General features: G+C 50.4%; 1 protein-coding gene across 4 annotated transcripts in view; it reads left to right on the top strand.

Annotated features, from left to right (window-relative positions):
• The window catches only part of Hectd4 (HECT domain E3 ubiquitin protein ligase 4), a 117,156-nt gene that overhangs the window by 86,031 nt on the left and 7,391 nt on the right, over window positions 1-23,734 (top strand). For all 4 annotated transcript variants that reach the window (XM_090320122.1, XM_090320120.1, XM_090320121.1 and 1 more), the window contains 23 exons: window positions 676-779; window positions 1,189-1,350; window positions 1,465-1,613; window positions 1,993-2,072; window positions 2,292-2,455; window positions 3,333-3,570; window positions 4,866-5,002; window positions 5,417-5,543; window positions 7,146-7,283; window positions 8,880-9,016; window positions 9,593-9,753; window positions 11,536-11,717; window positions 12,474-12,679; window positions 12,893-13,023; window positions 13,254-13,459; window positions 15,250-15,429; window positions 16,510-17,816; window positions 19,065-19,272; window positions 20,039-20,262; window positions 20,346-20,497; window positions 20,938-21,044; window positions 21,468-21,591; window positions 23,211-23,401. In XM_090320122.1, coding sequence (XP_090176248.1) covers window positions 676-779; window positions 1,189-1,350; window positions 1,465-1,613; window positions 1,993-2,072; window positions 2,292-2,455; window positions 3,333-3,570; window positions 4,866-5,002; window positions 5,417-5,543; window positions 7,146-7,283; window positions 8,880-9,016; window positions 9,593-9,753; window positions 11,536-11,717; window positions 12,474-12,679; window positions 12,893-13,023; window positions 13,254-13,459; window positions 15,250-15,429; window positions 16,510-17,816; window positions 19,065-19,272; window positions 20,039-20,262; window positions 20,346-20,497; window positions 20,938-21,044; window positions 21,468-21,591; window positions 23,211-23,401 — 4,815 coding nt within the window. The remainder of the gene's footprint in view (window positions 1-675; window positions 780-1,188; window positions 1,351-1,464; window positions 1,614-1,992; window positions 2,073-2,291; window positions 2,456-3,332; window positions 3,571-4,865; window positions 5,003-5,416; window positions 5,544-7,145; window positions 7,284-8,879; window positions 9,017-9,592; window positions 9,754-11,535; window positions 11,718-12,473; window positions 12,680-12,892; window positions 13,024-13,253; window positions 13,460-15,249; window positions 15,430-16,509; window positions 17,817-19,064; window positions 19,273-20,038; window positions 20,263-20,345; window positions 20,498-20,937; window positions 21,045-21,467; window positions 21,592-23,210; window positions 23,402-23,734) is intronic.

The following is a 23,734-nucleotide window of genomic DNA, read 5'->3' as shown; positions in this document are numbered from 1 at the left end:
ACTCCCTTCCTTCTTTGTCTACTGGAAATTTTGTCATTTCTGAAATGTAAGTTCATGCTGTTTTTATGAGGTCTTTTTAGGTCCTGGATTAAAGTCATCACCCACTCTTCTGTACCTGGGCTCACATCTGCAGCCTCTCATTTCTTTCTGTCTGTCTGTCTGCCTGTCTGCTTGTCTGCCTGTCTCTCTACCCCCCCCGTGTGTGTGTGTGTGTGTGTGTGTGTGTGTGTGTGTACATGTGCACACATGTCTTACCCATAATTTTGTGCTTTCCAGCATCTCACAGTGGACCTGCTTGTAAGAGTTACTCAATATGAGATCATTTTAAAAAATAATTTAGAAGTGAAGCCTTCATTTATTAGATAAGAATAATAGCTCTCATTTATTGAAACCCTGTGAGGCATAGGAATTGTTACATCCTCAAGTTGGAAGTAAGATGGAAAACAATGAAGCCAGGCTCTTCACGTGGGCTGCTGCATCCAGAGCGTGCCTCGTCCTACCATGTGCTGTGGAGCTGGTGCAGTAGACACAGTGGGTGGGCCCAGGGTGTGTGCTCTTCTGTAAGGATTTCTAGGATATCTTTATGTGATTCTTATTGTGGAGGTACTGCTCGGAGAGCGAGGTGTCCTCTTGGGGGCGGGGAGCAGTGTTTCATAGACCGATGCCCCTCCACAGGAGAGCGGCTTGCAGTTATAGAGGTCCAATGCGAGCGGCTGAGGATGCTGTACCGAGACTGTGCTCGACCCCCACCACCTCCTCTGCAGGCTGACCGCAGACAGGTGAGTTACCACAGCGACTTACAAAGGATGCTAGGCAGCAGACAGTCTCTATAATGATGATAGAGGGCTTGGCACATAGCTCAAGTACTAGAGTACTTGCCCAGGAAGCACAAGGCATTGTGTTCAATCCCGAGGACTGCTAAAGGAAAGAAGCATGTAAGGAAGAGAGAGATAGGAAGGAAGGAAGGAAAGAAGCCAGATGCCAGTGGCTCACTTCTTTAGTCCTCGCCACCCAGGATCTGAGGATTGCTATTCAAAGCCAGCCTGGACAGAAAAGTCTATACTACTCTTATCTCCAATTAACCACCAAAAAGCTGGAAGTGATAGAAATTATTTTTCTCTTGGAGAAGATAGCTTTGTGCATGCAGTGGTACTGAATAAGGCTTTCCCTTTCCTCTCCCTCCTTCAGCCCCGAGAGATTACCTGGAGCCCCTCGAGAGTGTTCCCCCCAGTGCGAGCCTGCATGTTCTCGTCCCACCTGACCTCTGTCACCTTCCTAGCAGACCCCAGTGCCGGGGGAGGTCTGCCTCGGGGCACTTTCATCTATGCCACCTCGCCTCTGCCAGTGCAGGTGAGTGCCCACGCTAGTCTTTATGGGCTCTTCTGCTTCAATTATGAAAGGAGAAGCAGGTGGCAGGGCCCTGGCCAAGCCCTCTGACTGTCGCCTGTGCTGGTGTCTCTTCAGGCCCCATCCTTTTACTGGGAAATTGAAATTGTTTCCTATGGAGACACTGATGACGACACCGGACCAATCGTTTCCTTTGGCTTTGCTACAGAGGCAGAGAAACGAGATGGGGCGTGGACCAATCCAGTGGGCACTTGCCTGTTCCACAAGTAAGTGGCTGCCAATGCTTGTAGTCTTTTATAAAGGAGAGTGGGTCCCTGTGGTAAGGAACAGGATCATTCCTCCAGTCAGGGCCAAGGTGGGTCTTCCAGCAAGGCTGAGGGCTGGAGTGGACTGTTTTCCTCCGATGAGTGCTGGCACAGGTCCTTCCCAGCCACTCTGCTTGCCTTCTTCTATTGCCTTTGCTCTACGAAGGCGGTCTGGGTACAGCCATGAGCCTTGGGATGCTAGAGGGGTTCTCCCAAAACTTTTCTCCTCAAGTATGGGGATATATTTGCATTTGGGAAGGGCTGAAGCCTCCCTTGACCTCCTTTCACTCGCCTCGGGGACAGATGAGTCTTGTCTCTGACCTGCTTCTTTCCTTCCCAGCAATGGCCGGGCTGTGCACTACAATGGCTCCAGCCTGCTACAGTGGAAGAGTGTCCGCCTAGATGTTACTCTGTCTCCCGGTGAGTGACTTCTCGGCCCCAGGCATGGGTCTGTGTGGGTTGGAGGTAGATATATTGAGCAACTTGTCTTCCAGTGAAAACCAAACTCATGTCAGAGCTGTCCCCTAGTTCACGCCCCTACCCTTTGTGTCTATCTGGTTAATGTAGACCCTTCTACTTTTGTTCACACACTCACACAGCGAGATTTCTCAATGGTCTACAAAATGTTCTCTGCCTTAGGTGATGTGGCAGGAATCGGCTGGGAGAGGACCGAAGGGACCCCGCCTCCTCCAGGACAGCCAGCCAAAGGCCGGGTGTACTTCACATACTGCGGGCAGCGCCTCTCACCATACCTTGAGGATGTCTCGGGTGGGATGTGGCCTGTGGTTCACATTCAGAAGAAGGCAAGTTTCCTTACAGGGAGAGTAGAACATATTCTTCCTCATTAAGGGAAAGAAGATGCTGTTGTGTGAACCAGAGTGACAGCCTGAGCAAGTAGGTTCCTTTACATCAACCCCACAGCCTCGGACTGGTCACTGCTCTGTCCTGAACAGCAGGTAGCATCCATGTTCTCTGCTTGGTCCAGAATGTTAGGAATGTGGCCCTCTTGGGTCCCTTCAAAACATGAAGGAGTCCAGCGTTCCCATTCCAGCCTCCTGGGCTCCTATTGTTTTCCGTGGAGCCCCAACATAAATATGCTTAGCATCCAGACTACACTCATGTGCCCATCTTCAAATACATGTGGCTCAGGGGCTGAGTGCTTGCCTGGCATGTGTGAGGCTTTCCATTGCAGCCTATATCACATGCAGTAAAAAGTTTCTAATGACCTACAGGGTCTATAGGACCTGGCCTATGTCATGTCTGACTCTCTTTCATCTCATTCTGAGTCAGACAGACAAGATTACTGTTGGGTGGTCCAGTGGCACTTACCTGAATCCCATCACTGGGGAGGTGGTGGCAGGAAGATTATGAGTTCAAACCAGCCTGAGCCACATAGTTAGATTTGTCTCCAAAGAGAGAAATGGGTAGACTGAGTACTGAAAAGACTGAGGGTAAGTTAGGATGCAGTCATACCTGTCCTTCATGCCTGCTTTTCCTGGGGTGCTCTGACTACATGTTTTTGCTTTTGTTTTGGGGGTTTGAACTTAGGGCTTCAAGCTTGCTAGGCAGACATACTATCACTGATGTACTTAGTCCTGATTTAATGCCTAATGAAGTACACTTGGAGTGTTAAAAATGAGTAAGTAGGTCATTTAATCTCCTATTTTATCCCTTTTCTAGAACACCAAAACTCGAGCCAACTTTGGCTCCCGACCTTTTGCTTATGCAGAAGGGCAGGCCCATCGCAATGCCGCCGACCTATGCACTGACCTGGCAGAAGAGATCAGCGCCAACTTTGAGGCCCTGCCCTTTGCCATGGCATCTGACAGTGACAACGATGCTGGCACCAGTATAGCATCAGATCCAGGCACTCATGGGCCACCATGCCGGATTGCTGCTGTGGCTACCGCTCAACAACGTAAGCCACCCTCCCTGCAGCAGGGCCCCACAGCTTAGGGAAGAGGGGGTGCCTAGCCACCTCCTCACATCAGAGGCTGCAGACTTGGGTGCCCCATAATGATGGGATGACAAGCCATGGTGAAGAACCAGGCATAGGAGAAGGGCAAAGTAAAAGTGAACCCCTTTGCAGGAAGTCTGCTAGGTTGTGCCACCATAATTGAATGGACAACTAAAATCCCAAACTGTAGGTGACACTTTTTTTTTTTAAGTTTTCTTTTTTTTACTGGTCCTTGCTTGAACTCAGGACCTGGGTGCTGTCGCTGAGCTTCTTTTGCTGAAGGTTAACACTGTACTACTTGAATCACAACTCCACTTCCCGCTGTTTTAGTATAATTTATTGGAGATAAGAGTCACATGAACTTTCCTGCCCAGACTGGCACTGAACCGCCATTCTTAGATCTCGGCCTCCTGAGTAGCTAGGATTACAGATGTGAGCCACCAGTGCTCTGCTTTTTTAAAAGTATTTTAGGACTGGTGATGTGCCTGTATTGCTTGAGCACTTGCCTAGTAAATGCCAGACCCTGAATTCAATCCCAGTGACACCATCAAAAAGATTAAAAAATATTAAAATATTTTAAAGCTAAAGTCATCAAAGAATATTAGAATGTCACTTGTAAAATTTAGTGAGTACAGCCTAGCACGATGGCTCACGCCTGTAATCCCAGCTACTCAGGAGGTTGAGATCTAAGGATCATGGTTCAAAGACAGCCCAGAAATGAAAATCAGTGAGTCTCTTATCTCCAGTTAACCACCAGAAAACTGGAAGTGGAGCTGTAGCTCAAGAGATGGGTTAGTAGCCTTGAGCTGAAGAGCTCAGGGTCAATGTCCAGGCCCAGAGTTAAAGTCCCAAGACTGACAAAAAAAAAAAAAAAAATTAGCAAGTTCATGAGTGAACACTAAATTCTTTCCTGATTTTGGAAGTTCCTGAATATTCACTAAACTAAAACTATCTGGAAGCCCGAGTTGGCCTATAGAATACGGGTTTGCAAACTATAGAACTATGATGCTTTTTCATGATAAAGAACTCTCCAAATCTTCTCTGATATGAATGAGTCATATATAAAAGGTATAAAAGGTGATGTCAGTCTTCAGGGTAATCAGATACTTGGTATTGTGTGCTTTGAAATGCCTCACAGTACTAGGACTCTGGTTTCTAGCATGTAAATTCTGAGAGAATGTAGTTTGCATCAGATGAGAGGTTGCTCATTTCTCCAGCTCTTGCTTGGAATTTGTTCTTGACGTGCTTTGTTACAGAGTATGACAGTGACACCTCCTGTCACTATAAAGTTGAGCTCAGCTATGAGAATTTCATCACCTCTGGCCCAGACCCTCATCCACCCCCCATTGCCGATGATGAGAGTGATGACGATGACGATGATGACATCCCACAGGTGAGACCCAGGGGTATAGCCAGGCCTGGACAGCTCTCACTCAGCTCCTGGTGACAGGACAGGCATGGGGTCTGGTTCTGACGTGAAGTCAAGGTCAGCGGGACACTTTCAGCTCATTCTTGGGCCTGGGAAGTCACCTGTCAGTAACCGTGTTGGCTGAGCTCTGCTGCGCAGTAGAGGTCCAAGTACTGAGAAATGAAGGACTAGTTACTCAGCAAGAAATCCCAAATGCTGTGAGGACCAGGAAGAGCTTGCCCAGCCACACTGTCCCTCCTGGCATCTGGAGGGCGTGTTTGGAGCAGGGTTTCCATGGCTGGCCCTGTGTAGGTTCCAGGCCCACTGAGAGCTGCTTGGGGAGGGTGTGCTGCTGTGTGAGGGGCTTCCCCTGGACTCATGAGTCTCCTCCTCTTGCAGGAGGATCACTACGCCCTGCTGGTGAAAGCATGGGAGACCAAGGTTTTCCCCACCATCCGAAGACGTTTCCGCAATGAAGCAGAGCGGAAATCAGGCCTGGACCAGATCAAGGGTGCTCTACAACTAGGTCTGGGCTCTTTGTTCTCCCAAGGAGACACAGTGAAGCTGGAGGGTCAGGGTGGATGTCTGTGAGAAAGGTGTTCCTTATATGGTGTGCCTGTGACAGTGCGCTGGGTCTTTTGCCTTCCACCAAGGGTTAGGCAGCTGGTTCAGCTGGAAGGGTTGCCATGGACGCCATCTGGCCCTTAAGGGAGCTAGGGCTTCCTCCTCCTTCAGGGGAGTCATTTGTAGTGCCCACTGCATGTACATGTGGCAAATCAATTTGTTGGTCTAGAAAAGCTCCTGAGAGTAGGCTGGTACATGGTGAGCGTTACACGAGCATAGCCCTCAGTGCCCAGGAGTGCTGGCAGAGCGGTGACAGAGGCCCTCCTCAGAACAGGCAATAGGCAGACCTGCCTCTTCTCACCAGGGCCCCCAGGAGGTAAATGAAGCCACCATGTGCTCTACAGGGTTTCAAGTGGCGCCCCCTCCACATTCCCTGACTCCTGCTTAGATGATAGCAGAGTATTAATTTCCTTCTTTGGCCTCTCTCTTTTGGAAATGTTGCAAAGATTATTTTCCATAATCTGCTGGTGTCAGGCTAGTTTCTTGCTTACCCTGGCTGACGGCTCTTTGTTTAAGCATTCAAACCATACCCATGTCTTTCCACTTTAATGCCTGTGGGTGCTGGATGTAGTGTGCTTACGAACAGCTTGCTGTCAAGGCTGTTCTTTTGCCCACAACTTGCTAAGTACTGTGAGGTCTAAGGCATCCCTGGTAGGGGAGACATAGAGCCCCCCCTCACTGTGCTTCTCACAATGCTTTCTTTAACTAGGTAGTTATATTAGTTGAATGTTTATGTACTTGGACTGTTAACTGCCTTTTTTTCCCCAGTAGTAGGCCTTGAACTCAAGGCCTAGGTACTGTCTGGAACTTTTTTGCTCAAGGCTAGGGCTCTACCACTTTGAACCACCGCACCACTTTCAGTTCTCTGGTGGTTAATTGGTGATAAAGACACTCACAGACTTTTCTGCCCAAGCTGGCTTTGAACTGTAATCCTCAGATCTCAGCCTTCTGAGTAGCTAGGATTACAGGCATGTGCCATCAGTGCCTAGCATATTAGTGCCCATTTTTGCCCTCAAACTTAATAATACCATCTTTGAGAGAACAGAGCAGTTGGGTGTGGTATTTCACCCTGTAATCTTGGCACTGGGACCGAGGCAAAAAGATCAGAAGTTTGAGGCCAACCTGGGCCACAAAGCGAGACCCTATGTCCATCAATCAAAACACAGCACATTGCAGAGATAGGTTGAAGTTGACATTGAGGCTGTCTGCCTCTCATAAGTCAGACATATGTGTTTATTATAGTAAAAATGAACAGTACAGAAATTTGGAGAGTAAGAACTAAGTGTTAATAGCACTTTACTCCATGGTTTGGTTACTGTAGGCTGACGTAGTGTGTGTTCCTGTAGGGAGATGCAGGAACAAGTCATGAATATACTAATTTAAACCAGGCACGAACTGTATAAGCCCTTTCCCTAAGAGGTTGTGTACTTGCCTCGTGCAGACACAACAGCACGTTGCTGTGAAGCCTGAGTCTCTGGTGTTAACCAGTTTCTTCTATTTCTAGGCATGGTGGATATCGCCCGGCAGACAGTCGAGTTTCTCTATGAGGAGAATGGCGGCATCCCAAGAGACCTCTATCTTCCTACCATTGAGGACATTAAAGATGAAGCAAACAAGTTCACAATTGACAAAGTTCGAAAAGGTTCTGCTTTTGTGTCCTTGTCCTTTACCTGTGAAATTGCCCATGAAGAGAGGGAGTGCATTTTCCCAAGCAGGAGCCAAGCAGTGGCTTTCGCTCCAAGGATGATCTCCCCCTCTGAATGATTCCCCCTCCTCCAGGTCCTCCCATGGGGGCCCCTTAAGCATCCTGGTAGGGCATAAGAAGGGGTTTGGTCTCTGGTGGTCTCTCCTACACCCAGTGCTCACCGATCACTCCTTTGGCACAAGCAGATGAGGCAGGTCAGGAAGTGTGAGGAAGAAGACAAAGCTTGCACTCACTCCATGTGCCCACAGGTTTCCAGCTCACTCTGGACTTCTGAGCCAATAAGCCACACGATCATGACCCATTAGGCTTTTGGGAATTCGTTTTTCTTTTCTTTCTTTCTTTCTTTTTTTTTTGTACCAGTCTAGGGACTTGAACTCAGGGCATTGTGCTTTTGAACTCAGGGCATTGTGCTTGTCCTTCACTCTTTCAGCTGGTGCTTGAGCTACAATTCCACCTCTGGCTGTAGGTGGCTAGCTGGTTATTTGGGAGTAGGAGTCGCAAGGATTTATATGACCAGGCTGGCTTTGAACCTTGATCCTCAGATCTCAGCCTCCTGAGTAGCTAGGATTATAGGTGTGAATCACCAGTGCTGGCTTATGCTGGCTTACTCTATTTTTGTTTTGTTTTTTTTTTTGTTGGTTGTGAGGCTTGACTCTGGGACTGGGAGCTGCCTCTGAGCTCTTCAGCTCAAGGCAAGTACTCTGCTACTTGAACCACAGTGCCACTTACAGTTTTCTGGTGGTTAATTGGAGATAAGAGTTTCATGGACTTTTCATGCCCGGCCTGGCTTTGAACCACGATCTTCAGATCTCGGCCTCCTTAGTAGCTACTACAGGTGTGAGCCACTGCTGCCCATGTTAGTCTATTCTTTTTTTTTTTTTTTCAGTCGTGGGGCTTGAACTCGGGACCTGAGCACTGTCCTTGAGCTTTCCTCAAGGCTAGCGCTCTATCACTAGAGCCACAGCAGCACTTGTGGCTTTTCTATGTATGTTATACTAAGGAATCAAACCTGGGTTATCCTGCATGCTAGGCAAGTATCTACCACTAGGCCAAACTCTTGGCCCTACTCTATTATTTTTATGGCTAACTAATTGCATTTTATATATATGCTGTATGCTTGTTTGTTTCCTTTTGTTGATTCCGGACTTGAACTGTGGTCCTAGGCGCTGTCCCTGGGCTCCTTTTGCTCAAGGCTAGCATTCTACCACATAAGCCACAGTGCCACTTCTAGCTTTTTTGTTCTGTGATTAATTGGAGATAAGAAAAATTGACATACTAGCTCTCAGACTTCTGAGTAGCTAGGATTACAGGCTGTAGCCACAAGTGCCCAGCCTTTTTCCCATTTCTAAGTGACTTATTTGTCTTTGTACTTGTGAACTGTGTATTTTGTTTTATGACCTTCCCTGCTGAGCTGTGTTCTTTGGAAGTTGTAAGGAGACTGAGTGTGCTATCAAAGGCTCCATTGTTTCAGACCCTTCGACAGGGGTCTCCAAGTGGTTTGGCACCCCTCGTGAAGGAACTTCTTCCCCCCAGGTCTCACGGTAGTAACCCGCTCTCCAGACAGCAATAATGTAGCTAGCAGTGCTGTTGGAACTGCCCTGCCAAAGTTTGCCATCCGAGGGATGCTGAAAACCTTTGGTCTTCATGGTGTCGTCCTGGATGTGGACTCAGTAAGTGAACAGCCACAGACGCATTACCCTTTTGTGTTTACTGAGGTCCAGACTCCAGTTTATTTACACACACACACACACACACTTGCAATGTGTATTATTTCTTTTTTATTTTATTTTTATTTTTTTGCCAGTCGGGGGGCTTAAAGTCAGGGCCTGAGCACTGTCCTTGGACTTTTCTCAAGGCTAGAGCTCTACCACTTGAACCACAACACCACTTCCAGCTTTTTACTATGTATGTGGTACTGAGGAATCGAACTTGGGTCTTTGTGCATGCAAGACAAGCACTCTGCCACTAGGCCAAACTCCCGGCCCCTGCAATGTGTATTTTGAAACTGTAGAGCTACCCATGTAGCTTGGTAGTAGAGCACAAGCATAGCACGTGTGAGCACCAAAACACTCAAAGTATCATGACTTCTTTTCAGTTCACTAATTTCCTCTGTGAAGTTGAAAGTAGGTACAAATTATAATTGCATTATTAAAAGGCAGGAGTGTGTGTGTGTATAAATGTGTGTAAACTTGGAAAACAGAATTGATGCTGAGATAAATGAGAAGACATGATCATTCCTGTTACAGGTAAATGAATTGGTGCAGGTAGAAACGTACCTCCGGAGTGAAGGGGTGCTGGTGCGATACTGGTACCCCATTGATATGTTGGAAAGACCACCAGCAGGCTACCGAAGGACTGCCACCAATGGGCTAGTCACACTGGACAACACCAACCTTCAAATTCACAGGTAAACTTGGTCCTTTCTCTCTCCTGGGTCCCATACCCCCAAACTGTGTGTGGCCTGTGTATACCATGGGACCTGTGTGTACTGCTTGATGTGCACAGGGCAGCATCACAGTGTTCCAACCTCCTTGTCCCGCAGATCTCCAGTGACAGTCACCTCCTTCCCCACATGGTGTTTCTTCTAACACTTGCTGAGTAAAGTTCTGCTATATGTGTGTACCACTAAGCTGATGGGAATCTGAGTCTTAAAAATTACACTACTGGGCTGGGAATGTAGCTAAGTGGCAGAGTGCTTGTCTAGCATGCATGAATCCCTAGGTTTGAATCCTTAGTACCACATACACAGAAAAAGTTGGAAGTGGTGTAGTGGCTCATGCTAACCTTGAACAAAAAAGCTCAGAGGCAGTGCCCAGATTCGGAACTGGCACAAAAATGAAAATAAAATAATGCTACTTGGGGCCGGGAGTTTAGCCTACTGGTAGAGTGCTTCCTCAGTACCACATACATAGAAAGTGGTACAGGGGCTCAAGTGGTAGAGCTCTAGCCTTGAGAAAGTCCAAGGACAGTGCTCAGGCCCTGAGCTCAAGCCCAAGACTGGCAAAAAAAAAAAAAAAAAAAAAAAAAAAGCTACTAAGTTAGGTACCAGGACTCACGCCTATAGCTACTTAGGAAGCTGAGATCTGAGGACCATGGGTCAAAGCCAGCCAAGACAGGAGAGTCTGTGAGACTCTTATTTCCAATAAACTACTCAGAAAAAGCTAAAATGATACTGTGGCTCAAATGGTGGAGTGCTTTATTGGAGTACAAAGAGGCTCAGGGATAGTACCCTGGGCCTGAGTTCAAGTGGCACATTGTAATTCTACTTACTCAGGAGACTGGGATCTGAAGAATGCAATTCTAAGCCATCCTGGGCAGGAAAGTCTGAAGACCTTTATCTTCAATAAACTAGAAAAAAGAAAGAAAGAAAGGAAGTGGAGGTGTGGCTCAAGTTGTAAAGAACTAAGCCTTAGGCAGAAAGGCTCAGGGACATCTGAGTAAGGTGGCCCATGCCTGTAATGCTAGCTACTCAGGAGAATGAGATCTGAGGATCAAGGTTCAGAGCCAACCCAGGCAAAAAGGACTTCTTATCTCTGGTTAGCCTCTAGAAAATGGGAAGTGGGGCTTGGCTCAAGGGTAGGGTAGTAGCCTTGAGCTGAAGATTTCAGGGACAATGCCCAGGCACAGGGGTAGGGCAGTAGCCTTGAGCTGAAGAGCTCAGGGACAGTGACCAGGCCGAGTTCAAGCCCCATGACCCCCCCCCAAAAAAAAGAGAAAAATGATAATAAATAATAATAATGCTAAGCTAGAGTTTGGTCCAGTGGTAGAGTGCTTGCCTAGCATGCTCAGAGACCCAGGTTCAATTCCTTGGTACCATATACATAGAAAAAACCAGAAGTGGTGCTGTGGTTCAAATGGTAGAGCTGTAGCCTTGAGAAAGTCCAAGGACAGTGCTCAGACCCTGAGTTCAGTCCTGAGGACTGGCAAAATAAAAATTGAAGATAAAAAAGTAATGCTGTTCAGAGAGCTGAGCATTTGTGAGACATGCATGTTTACTGCTTTTTCCCTTGGTGCTCTTGAGCTGGTGGACACCAAACATGACTAATGGGGCTTTTGTTTAAGAAACAAGTGATAGCTGAGGTGCAGAACATGAACTCCCATCAGTCCCTGAGCCTGCTCAGTGCAGGGGTGAGGGCTGGAGCAGCACAGCATGGTGGTGCCATCCTCCCTCCCATCCTCTCCCCCACAGAGAGCTGCTGCGGTGCGAGGCCTCGCTGGCCAAGTTGTACTGCCGAGTGGCCCTGCTCAGCATCTTCGCCCCCAAGCTGCCACACTCCTTCACCCGCCTCTTCCACATCCCCACCGTGCAGGACATCACGCTGGAGCACCTGCAGCTGCTGTCCGATCAGCTCCTCGCTCCTCCCCTCCCCGGTGAGAACCTAGATGGTCTTGGCCATCTCATCACTGTTCACTTAGTGATCTACGAGTTCTCACTGAGCTTCCCCAGTAGCAGGTTCAGAACAGCGAGTGCTGCTTGAAGCCCTAGGCCTGCTGCTGGGCCCTGCAAAGCACAGGCCTCAGGCAAAGCTCATGTGTCTTGCTACGCTGGACTCCTGGGGTCAAGGACTCTTTGTGTGCCCCTGCAAATGCCATGAGGAGCCTGGAGACCCCTTGACTGCTTGATGCCTCAGCCTCTACCAGCTCCCCTTGGTATCCCTGCACCAAGGAGGGGGCGTAGATGGGGAAATGGGAGCAGCTGCCTTCCAGCTTGTAGCCTTGGCGTCCATGGCCACACTCCCACTGGCCCAGTGTAACCCCAGCATCCACCAGCTACCATAAGGGCTTAGAGGCCCTGGATACCTGTGGGAAAGGCCTTGCTATGCTGACCGAGTACTTTCCTTCATAAACTCAGGTTATAATTTCTGGGTGCGGCCCCAGCTGAATAGGTCAAGTCCAGAGACCTCTCAGTCCCAGGGGTGTTGCTGTCATCTGACAAGCAGCTTTCTATAGGCAACAGTTTTGCCACCACTGGCCCCCTGAATCCCGTGTCCCCCACCCCTTCCCCATCGACCTTGTAGGTCATGGCTGTCACCCAAGACATGATGTACCATCCATTCCAGCCTACCGTCCAGCCAAGTCTTTGTGGATAGCGGTTAGAGGCATGTCCATTTTCTTTCCCATCTGCAGATGGCACCATCAGCTCCAGCTCCATCCTCTTGGCACAGTCTCTGCAGCACTGCATCCACTCGCAGAACTGCTCCGCCACCGACCTCTTCTACCAGGGCAGCTCCCAGACCATGAGAGCATGGCTGCACGTGGCCATCACCCGCACCTTGCAGCAGGGCGAGGACAGCCTTCTGGAACTTAGCAAGCAGATCTGCGCCTTCCTGCAGGTGCAGGTCTACCAGCGCTTGCCCTCCTCCTGCCCTGGCCTCACCACTTGGATTGCCTGTTCTCGGCAGCTCTTTTGCTGCATCATCTCTTGGGGGGCTTTCTTCATCCCTGAGGGCCTCTGTGTCCATTTGGGTCTGTCATAATGTGTGCCTTGGCTGATAGCTTTGCCTCCTGGGTCTGTCACACTGCCCTTACTAAGTGTCTCTTCACAGAAAGCACCAGAGCAGTTCCCCTCTGAGGAGTTCCCAATTTCTGAGTCCAAGGTCAACATGGACGTTAATTTCCCTGGAGCCGCTTTTGTGGTGGTGTCTTGCAAAGAAAGTCAGTCTGGATTCCGCAAAGAGTAAGTTGCCCCCTCTCAAAAGCACGGCAGGGGAGAAGAGCAAAGGGATTCCATGAGGGACCTTGGAAAAGCTCTGGCAAGGTCTTGATCTTTCACCGTCATTTAGGGTTCTTCCCACGTTTCCCCTCGTGAAGAGCTGCCTTCTACATGGAGGCAGAGCTCACATATGTCCAGCTCCCCTCCTGGCTTGCATGGCCGAGTCTGTCTTAACCGGCAGCCCTCTCTGTCAGCTCCTCTCTGTACAAGGCGCCATGGGCTCGAGTGCTCGTGTACGGGCTCGGCCACAAAGTCAAGCGGACAGGCCAGCTGAACCTCATCGAGGCTGCCTGCTACCCTCGGGATGCATCCCCAGCCAATACAGGACTGGCACCTCCACCCACTGCTGACCAGTACCCTTCTGTGGTCCTGTCCACAAACAGGGTCCACATCAAACTGGGTGAGTTCCCCTCAGCTCCTGTGAGGCCAACAGCCACTGCCATGGCCACTGCCTTCTGTAGTCATACGTGAGGGATAGAGTGCCTTGCTGTGTCCCAGTTGCAGTCAGTGAAAAACAGGACTGTCTGGACAGTGGTACATGTTGTTAGGTTCTCTGTGCTGGTCCTAGGACTTGAATTCAAGGCCTCACACTGTCTCTTAGCTTTTCCACTCATTTCTGGCACTCTACCACTTGCTTGAAGTCAAGTGGAAGTCAGACATCCACTTCCAGCTTTTTGCTGGTTAATTAGGGATAAGAGTCTTACAGACTTGGGCCGGGAGTGTGGCCTAGTGGTAGAGTTCTTGCCTAGCATGCAAGAAGACCTGGGTTCAATTCCTTGGTACCACATCCATAGATAAAAGCCGGAAGTGATGCTGAGGCTCAAGTGGTAGAGCTCTAGCCTTGAGAAAGTCCAAGGACAGTGCTCAGGCCCTGAGCTCAAGCCCAGGACTTGCACCAAAACTAACTAACTAAATGAATGAATAAATAAATACAAATCTTACAGACTTGCCAGGCCTGGTGGCTCACACCTACAATCCTAGCTACTCAGGAGGCTGAGAGCTGAGGATCAAAGCCAGACAGGGCAAGAAAGTTTGTGAAACTCTTATCTCCAGCTAACCACCAGAAAGCTGGAAATGGTACTGTGGCTCAAAGTAGTAGAGCAAAAAGAGAGCTCAGAAACAGTGCCTAGGCCCTGAGTTCAAGTCCCATGATTGGCAACAAAGAAAGAAAAAAGAGTCTCGCATACTTTCCGCACTTTGCTGGCTTTGAATCTCAATCTTCGGGTCTCAACCATTCTAGGTTGGTAGGATTATAGACGTGAGCCACCGGCACCCAGATAGTTTTAATAGTCGTAATGTGATTTCAGCCATACAAAAGGAATGATTATTTTCATTTTATTTATTCTGAAGGTGCTTTGGTTTGAACTCAGGTTAATGTTTTGTTTATTTGTTTGTTTGTTTTCTCTAAGTCCCAACCAAAAAATACTGACTTGAATTCAGACACTCTGACACTCTTGCTCTTTTTGCTCATTGGCTGGTGCTCTAGCAATCGAGTCATTCCTCCAGCCTGTAGGAATGATTAGTTCAATACCACCCTAAGAGGTTCTCTGAATTCATTCTGCGGGATATAAGATCATTTCCTTTGCTTTGTTTTTTGTGGTTTTTGCAGGGTTTTTTTTTGGGGGGGGGCGGTGTTTTTTTTGTGGGTCTTGGGGCTTGAACTCGGCCTGGACTTGTCCCTGAGCTCTTCAGCCCAAGGCTACCACCCTATTCTTGAGCCAAGCCTCACTTCCTGTTTTCCAGAGGTTAATTGGAGATCAGAGTGTCAGGTTCTTTTGTGCCTGGGCTGGCTTTGAACCTTGATCCTCAAGTCTCATTCTCTTGAGTAGCTAAGATTACAGGTGTGAGCCACCGCACTGGCTTTTTTTTTTGAGATAGGCTGTTACTGTGTAGCCAGGGTAGATTCAAATTCAAGATCCTCCTATCTCAGCCTCCCTAGTGACTACAGGCAGCTACTACCATATATGGCCCAGTATACCAGCTAGTATCATAGAATGGGAGACGTAGCCCATCTTGGTTCCCATTCCTGATTCTGTCACTGTGCCTGCGGGACTCACACTTCCTCCCACCTTGAGCTGATGAGAGTTGATGTCTGCCCCCGATTCTTCCTACGCACCTGGCAGGTCCTTTGTTCAAGCTTGCCTGACTCTGGTGCTGCCAACCATGCCCTTTCCTCCTGGACCCTTGTAGGAGTGTCCCCACCTCCTGGAGCTGTGCTGGTATTACATTCCCTGCCTCTGGAGTTCCCGCTGGCCATGGCCTTTGCCGAGCAGCTACTGTCCTGGAAACCAGAGGAAGGAGAAGGGAGGTCTGAAGACGAGCCTGATGCCATCCCCACTTCTGTCCTCCTGCACGTGGTGGAGCTTCTCGGTGAGGCCCAGCCTGCCAGGGAAGTAGGGACACCGGATCCCCAAGCCATGACCCACGTGGCCACTCAGAGTCCCAGGGGTGAAGTGTGGTGGGAAGGTCAACAGTATGGCACACACAGGTTGTACTTGCTGCCCAGCTCCTGCTCCCGGTTGTAAACTTCACATATGCAAACTACATGCAGATTTACCTCCAAGCCGTTCTAAGGAAATACTAGACTTTAATGACATGCCCTTTATATTGATAAATGAAACACTGCCACTAAGATGGGTTAATAGATGAATCGACTTGCTGCATTAAAGCAGATGCAGCAACACGTCGTGGTAGAATCACAGCGGGAATAGTTGGGGAAAGGCTGAAGATGGATTAGAACCTCGTTACCTCCAGAGTCAGGCTGTGCAAAATAGGAAAATGGAGGAAGCTGTGCCCTTTCAGGCAGCTGCTGATCTCTGGTGGTTCCTTACCACATGGCTGGTACCAGAATTGTTACTTGATCTCAAGAAAAGCTAGACTTCCAGAACTGGAGCCTCACACATGCTAGACAAGCACTCTGCACCTGGGCAACACACCAGCTGAGTTAAAGGCTCCCTTGTGGACCAAGTGAGGACTAAAAGGACAGGCTCCAGCGGTACTGTAGTTTGAACTCAGGATCTTGGGCTTGCCAGGCGGATTATTTGCCCTTAAGTGAGCCATGCCTCCAGCTCCAACAGCCAGTTTAAAGAAGGAATAATTTTAAAAATTTTTAAAATTGTTGTTCTAAAGGTGATATGCAGAGGGGTTACAGTTGTAGAAATCAGGTAATAAGTACATTTCTTTTTAGACAATGTCACCAAGAAGGGATGATTTTTCTATGTGTTTTGGGGTTGCTGGGCAATTGTCCTGCCCTTTGAGAAGTATTGTTCTAGTAATCTCCCTGCAGCACATGGGAGCCAGAAGGCCTGGGCCATAGGAAGATGTGGTGGTCAGAGCTCTAGAAGTAGGAGGAGCCAAGCCAGTGGGCAGCTTGTACCCAGGCCTTTCTTCCCTCCTCTCGCTGGTCCTCGACACTGCGGAGTAATTGCTATTCCTATGTTGTCTGCCCAGGAAACTTCCTGTGGACCACAGACATGGCGGCATGTGTGAAGGAGCTGGTCTTTCACCTCCTGGCAGAGCTGCTACGCACAATCCATAGCCTGGAGCAGCGGAAGCACCCTGCTGGCCTGTCTTCCTCCATCGCCCTCCAGCTCAATCCCTGCCTGGCCATGCTCATGGCCTTGCAGTCGGAGCTGCACAAGCTGTATGACGAGGAGACCCAGGGCTGGGTCTCGGGTGGCACATGTGGTGGCTCTGGGACGGTGATCACAGGCGAGCAGGGCAGATTCTCCACGTACTTCCATGCACTCATGGAGGGCTGCCTGGCTGTGGCCGAAGTGACCCTGCCCGCCAACATGAGTGTCACCGCCAGTGGCATGACCTCATCAACCGCCCCGAACCTCAGTGACTCTTCCTCATCATCCTCGTCCTCCCCGGGACAAACCCCCCAGAGCCCCAGCCTCCTGTCCAAGAGGAAGAAAGTGAAGATGAAGCGGGAGAAGGCCTCGTCCTCTGGGAAGCGCCAGTCATCCCGCAGCGGGGACTCGGATAGCACAGTGATCAGCATCGGAGGCAGCAAGCCAGAGGACATGCTGTGGTTCCACCGCGCCCTCACTCTGCTCCTCATCCTCCGCCACCTCACCAGGAAGGACCCTCAGGGCCTCGGCGTGACGAGCGATGCCATTGCCGATGCCTGCCAGGCCCTGGTAGGTCCCACTGCCCACAGCCGCCTGCTGGTCATCTCTGGCATCCCCACCCACCTGGAGGAGGCCGTGGTCCGAGGAGCCATCCGCAAGGCCTGCAATGCCCACGGCGGTGTCTTCAAAGACGAAATCTACATCCCGCTGCAGGACGCCGACCCCAAGAAGCCCAAAGACAAGGCCGAGGGCAGTGACAGCAAAGCCGAGCCCGAGAAGACGCTGGGCTTCCCCAGTGCAGACAGCTTGGAAGGGAGCACGTCCAGCAGCCTAGCCCCTGCCATGAGCATCAGTGCCTCTGCCTCCACCAGCCAGGCCTCCATGTGCAGCTCCCAGGGCGTCTCACAGGCTGTCAGTGACCTGTCGGTGGACCCTCTGCCCCCAGGCTTCGAGCTGCCTGTCCCACCTGGCCTGTTGGAGCCCCATGTAGTGTCTAGTCAGGAGAGCCTGGACATTTCTCTGTGCAGCACAGGCAGCCTGGGCAGCCTGGGCAGCCTGGGGGAGCCCCTGGACAACGCAGAGGTGGCCTCCGGGTCAGATGTGGGCTCCATGTACACAGTGACCTCCCTGGACCCTCAGCCCCTCACTGCACGCCCCATCAAGGGCTTTGCTGTTGTGGAGGTAATAGCTCTCAGCCTCCTCCGGTGTTGCTCCCTGAACTTTGGGAACCCTGAATTGCCTCCAAGAGCATGGCCGGTGAGGGGAGTGGGAAGAGCCAGGGCCACGGCAGCTGTCAGAACCTGATTCTGCCAGAGGGCACGTGTCCAGGAGCTATTGTCAGTGTAGCATCACAGGCGACTGCAGTTCATTGCTGAGAGGCTAAGTATGGGGGCCCCAGGCTTAGGTGTGCTTTCAGAGGCCTCGTGGCCCTTTGTGTCTTCCCTGAGCAGAGAGAAGATAGACACTGCTTGCAGTGCCCCCCTCCACCCCACTTAAGACAACACCTGCTTCTCCACATCTAGGCATAGCAGAGTTAGATCACCAGTAAAAGCTGTATCTTGGAGGACCTCAATGGTGGAGCATATACTCAACAAGCACTTGGTTTCTGGTTCAAAGCCAGCCTGGACAGGAAAGTCTGTGAAGCTCTATCTCCAATAAAGTACTCAGAAAAAGGTGGAGATGGCATTGTGGCTCAAGTGGTAAAGCACTAGCCTGAGCACTAAGAGGTTCAGAGCCTGTGCCTAGGCCCTGAGTTCAAGCCCCAAGATAAACAATCAGTCATCAATCAATCAATAAATGGTTCTTGGCTTTCATCCACAGCAAATAATATTAATATAGTAAGTGTGAGACCTCAGTCAAGAACTTGCATTGCAGCTGAGTGCTGGCAATTAGTGTTGTAATTAATCCTAGCTATCCAGGAGGCTAGATCTAAAGAATCATGGTTCCAGGCAAGCTTAAGCAAAAAAAAAAAAAAAACCAACCAGTCCATTAGACTCCATTTCCAAAGTAACCAGCAAAAAGCTGGGCTGATGGTAGAACACCAGCTGAGTAAGCAAGCTGAGCAAGTTTAAGGTCCGAGAGTTCAAACTGTGGTACTAGCAAAAACCACAAACAAAACCCTTGTGTTGCTTTTTCCTGGCAGCACTCAGAATTACCTCTTCCCATCCTCTGGCCTCCTTTTTGGGGCCTCCCTGGCCTGTGCAGAGCATAGTCCCGGGCCTGGCCAGGATTTAATAAAAGTGACCATTGTTCACTCCTAGGAGAGTCTCAGGAAGGCTGCTGCCTGGTGAGCGGTGGCCACACTCCACAGGGACAGGCTCTGGGGGAGGGAAGGTGGAGGGGAGGAGTGATGTGGGAGAGACCATAGAGGATGCTTGTGCAGGGATGGGCAGCCCTGCATCCAGTCCAGACCCTTCTCTCTCCACACAGATTCGATCCCGGGCCAAAATTGAGAAAATCCGAGCAAGTCTGTTTAATAATAACGATCTGATTGGTTTATCAAGTTTGGATGGAGAAGATGAACTGATGGAAATGTCCACAGAAGAGATTCTTACAGTGTCCGTGGTGAACCAGAGTCTGTTTGACACTCAGGGGAGTCCAGGCCTGGAAGACTACTTCAATGACAAGTCCATCAAAGGTGGGCTGTGTGCTTTAATGGTCATGGACCCCTTGTGGAGCGGTTCCGGGGTTATAGAAAAGTTGGAGTGGCAATATTCATGCCCATCTATTTTCCTCAAGCACATTGTATGGGGGAGGCCAGGGTACCAGACCACCCTTCACTTTCCTCCAGCAGAGGAAACAAGTAACTCACTGGCTGTGGGAGAGGCCTTCTAGGCATCATTTTTTCTTATTTTTTTTTTGTCAGTCCTGGGCCTTGAACTCAGGGCCTGAGCACTGTCTTTGGGCTTTTTCAAGGCTAGAGCTCCACCACTTACTTGAGCCTCAGCACCACTTCCGGCTTCTTTTGTGTGTATATGTGGTACCAAGGAATCAAACCTGGGTCTTCATGCATGCTAGGCAAGCACTCTACCACTAGACCAAACTCCTGGCCAAGGGAGAGGCCTTCTAAAATGCCTGCAAAGGTTGCTGGTGTCTCCAAAGCTGGTATCCCCCAGCCCATTCATGCTGCTTAAGTTATGATAGGCAGATGGTCATAAAAGGAGCCCTAGAGCCCAGCAATTCACACAAGGATGTTGATTCCTCATGGGTAAGAGAGCCCGAGGCTGCGGCTGCTCCACGCAGCCCCATAGGGACTGGTGCAGGGGACCATGGACTGGAGGCGTGAGGCCGGAGGAAGTGTCTGATCATCACATCCAGCTGCAGGGATGGTTTGTGAGAAGTAAGCTGCATGCTTGCTGGCACGTGCTGATTTAGATGGTCACAGCAGAACTGTCCCGGAACAGGTGAAAAGCTGGTGCCTGGGGCCAGAGAGGTCCTGACGGAAATATTTAAGAGCTGTGCCCATTCGGAGCAGACGCTGAGCCTGACACCAGCAAAGCCCATCAGAGTGTCAGACATCTATCTTAGCAAAGAGCAGATCAATTCACAGACCCCCGGCAACCTCCTCCACCTCTTCTTCACCAATGTCCGACCTCCAAAGAAGGTGCTGGAGGACCAGCTCACACAGGTAGACCCTGCCCCCCTGCCCGTGCTGGGCCTTGGGGTCCTCAGAGCAGGTGGAGAGCCCTTCCCTACCTCTGTGCCCTGCAGATCCTGAGGAAATACGGCGTGCCAAAGCCCAAGGTGGACAAGAGCAAGTACAGCAAGGCAGGCAAGGAGCAACACCCTGTGAAGGTGGTGAGCACCAAGCGGCCCGCCAGCAAGCCGCCCACCAAGGACAAGGCCGTGCTCAACAGCGTCAGGTGCCGCCCACCCTCCTGGCACAGCGGGCAGGGTGGGGGGCCTGGGCCTGTGGTCCCCTGACGCCCTGCCCGGGCAAGCAAAGAGCACATGGTACTATGTCAGCAATGCACAGAATTGAGTTTCAAATCTCTTGTGCCTTGAGCACGAATGTTCAGGGACAGTACCCAGGCCCTGAGTTCAAGCCCCAGGTCAAGCATATGCATAAAAAAGAACAGATTTTGTGAACGTTTTTTCCCATTGACTATTTTTCACATCTCATGGCCTTGATTTGTCTTTGTAATTTGTTCAATAACTTGTCTTGCATGGAAGGTAGTCAGTCTTCACACAGCCCCTTGTGAACCGTGAGCCGTGTTGAACCTGCAAAGTCTGTGAATTGAGCATGCAGGGCGTGAAGCCCCTGCTGGGAGGAGGTGGGGTCTCATGCACTGTCCATCCACAGCAGGACTGCCTTAAGTGAGAAGAAGCCAACTGTAAAGCCAAAGTCACCGGAAAAGAGCAAGCCCGACGAGAAGGACCCAGAGAAGTCACCCACCAGGAAACAGGAAGGTGAGTGAGCCAGATGCACACGTACCTACTGGCTGGGTCTGCCCCACACTGACCCTGCTCCCTGGGCTCCCAGGTATTACTCTGGGCAGTCACTAGGAAGCATTATAGGCCATGCCAGGCATGCCAGGCTGCCACCTGTGATATCCATCAGCTTAGGGAAGGAAACTAAGGTGGAGAACAGATGGTGGTGACTAAAAACAGCTTTTCTCTAGAAGGCACTTCCCTTGGCCAGGTGTAGAGGTCAGTCTCCCAGGGCCACGGGCAGTGTCAGAAAAAATTACTCTGTCTTGCTTGGGACCAGCCTGGGGCAGGGGGACCAGCTGTGAACAGGGTCCGGCGGGTCCAGCCATGGACAAGAGCATGCTGGGAGGCATGGGCTCTGTGCTTCCTTCATGTTGCTGAACCAGCACCCTCTTCCACCAGTCCCCGAGGAGAAATACCTGACTTTGGAAGGGTTCCACAAATTCGTTATTGACCGAGCCAAGCAGGACATCCGAAGTGTCTGGAGGGCGATTCTCTCCTGCGGCTATGACCTGCACTTTGACAGGTAAGAGATGGCCCTCAGTTCTCAGCTGGACACCCATAATCCTAGCTACTCAGGAGACCTAAGGCCAAGAGAGACCAGAGAATCTATCTCCAATCATCAAAAAGCGGAACCAGATGTATGGTTCAAGTGGTAGAGTGCTAGCCATGAATAGAAAAAAGTCAAGTAAGAGTGCATGATCCTCATTTAAGGTCACATAACAGCACAAAAAAGTTCCCAAGACCCCGTCTGAACTAATAGTTGCACGTGCCTTGGGCCAGACCCCAGGTGCACACTGACACAGGACACTGGCAGCATGACACAAGAAGCATAAGTAGGAGTGTGGCCCAGGCAAACATGGAAGTCCCTGTTGGGATAAAAGAGGGCTAGAAGCGTGATTCTAGGGGTAGAGCACCTGCCTTACAAGTGTAAGAACTTGAATTCAATCTCTAATACCACTCAAGAGGAAAACAAGATGTTGTCAGCAGCCAGCAGTGTGGACGAAGGCACACTGGAGCCGGCACACCCTGCCTGTTCAGCATGCCTCCAGAGCTCAGCCTAACTTATCATTGCTAAGAACTTTTACAAACAGACCCCATTCTTTTCTCCAAATCACGAGGTAGGAGCTGTGCTAGTTGGTCAGGCTGCCATAACAGAACAGCATAGTATTTCTGTGGCAGAGCCAAGGACCCTAGAGCCCCCTCACTGAACCTGTCCCCTGCTGTCTGTGGCCATCTGCCATTCTTGAGTTAGTAGCTTAGTGTTTGTGGAAGGAGATAGACACTACTAAAGCCCTCATGCAGTATCTATTGGCCCAAACAAGCAGAGTGTGTGCAGCCAGAGGTATTAGCATGCAATGCTCAGAACACGTTTCCTGGGCTGGGAGTATGGCCTAGTGGTAGAGTGCTCACCTAGCTTACATGAAGACCTGGGTTCAATTCCTCAGTACCACATACACAGAAAAAGCCAGAAGTGGTACTGTGGCTTAAGTGGTATGACTCTAGCCTTGAGAAAAGCACAAGGATAGTGCTTAGGTCCTGAGTTCAAGCCCCAGGACTGCCAAGAAAGAAAGAAGGAGGGTGGGGGGAAGGGGGGAGGGAGGGAGAGAGAGAGGGAGGGGGAAAGGGAGAGGGAAAGAGAGAGAACCTTTCCTGGCATTTTGGGGGGGCAGATACTTAGATACTTGAGTCCATTGAAGAGGATCCAGACAAGACATGATGCTCTGGAAACTGCTCTTTACATTTTTCACATCTTCCTTATTCTCATGTTTCCAAGCCACCACTCCGTGGATCCCGGCACTCCTCCGTGATGTATGCTTTGTCCCTTCGCTGGTCATTCCCATTCTCATCTGCGGTTGCTGTAATAACTCAGCCTTCACAAGCATACCTTGACTGTGTGTTGCTGCTCTTAGGTGGTTGCTGGGCAGGGAATAATCAAGTCCGTGGTGCCAGCAGCCAGCACCCTGCACAGGGCTGTATTGGGGCCTTGTGCCATGTGTATCTTGGTTTTGCCAAAAGCTTGCTTCGTGCATACCTCCCCACGCATCCTGGAAGGCGAGGCCTTTTCTGAATGTGAAGAAGGTCTCCAGCATCGCCCTGTGGACTGTGCCACAGCAGTAATCCTTCTCCCCTTCTCTACCCTAGATGTGCCTGCATTGATGTCCGACATGCGCAGAAGGCCTCGAGGAAGTGGACCCTGGAGATGGACGTGGCCCTGGTGCAGTACATCAACCGACTGTGCCGCCACCTTGCAATCACACCTGCGCGCCTCCACCCCCATGAAGTATATCTGGACTCCACAGACGCCACCGACCCCAGGGTGGCCTGTCTCTCAAGTATGTGGCCCCTGGGGCTGCCACTCCTTGCTGCCTACTAAGGGTGTGCCCCAGAATGCACACGTTTATAGGGCTCCAAGCCATGGAGACGTGGATCGCAGAAACACTTGAGAACCCCTACCATACACCTGTAGGGCAAAAGCGGGAGGCTGAAGCTGTGGCTGTGGTTTTCTGACTGCTCACTGCAACTAGACCCAGGGACAGATGCAAGAGTTCACAATGAGGCTCACTCCATGCCAGGCGTGTCCAGCGCTGCTCACAGAGCAGTGAAGGGAAGATACATGCCTGCAGGGATGTGTCACTCCTGCTGAGTCAGCCAGGCAGAGCCCACTG

Source organism: Megascapheus bottae, chromosome 28, assembly GCF_031878675.1.
Source record: "Megascapheus bottae isolate mThoBot1 chromosome 28, mThoBot2.hap1, whole genome shotgun sequence".
NCBI lineage: Eukaryota > Metazoa > Chordata > Mammalia > Rodentia > Geomyidae > Megascapheus > Megascapheus bottae.
The sequence above is the reverse complement of the archived record's forward strand: the minus strand, read 5'-3'. Positions and strand labels throughout refer to the sequence as shown.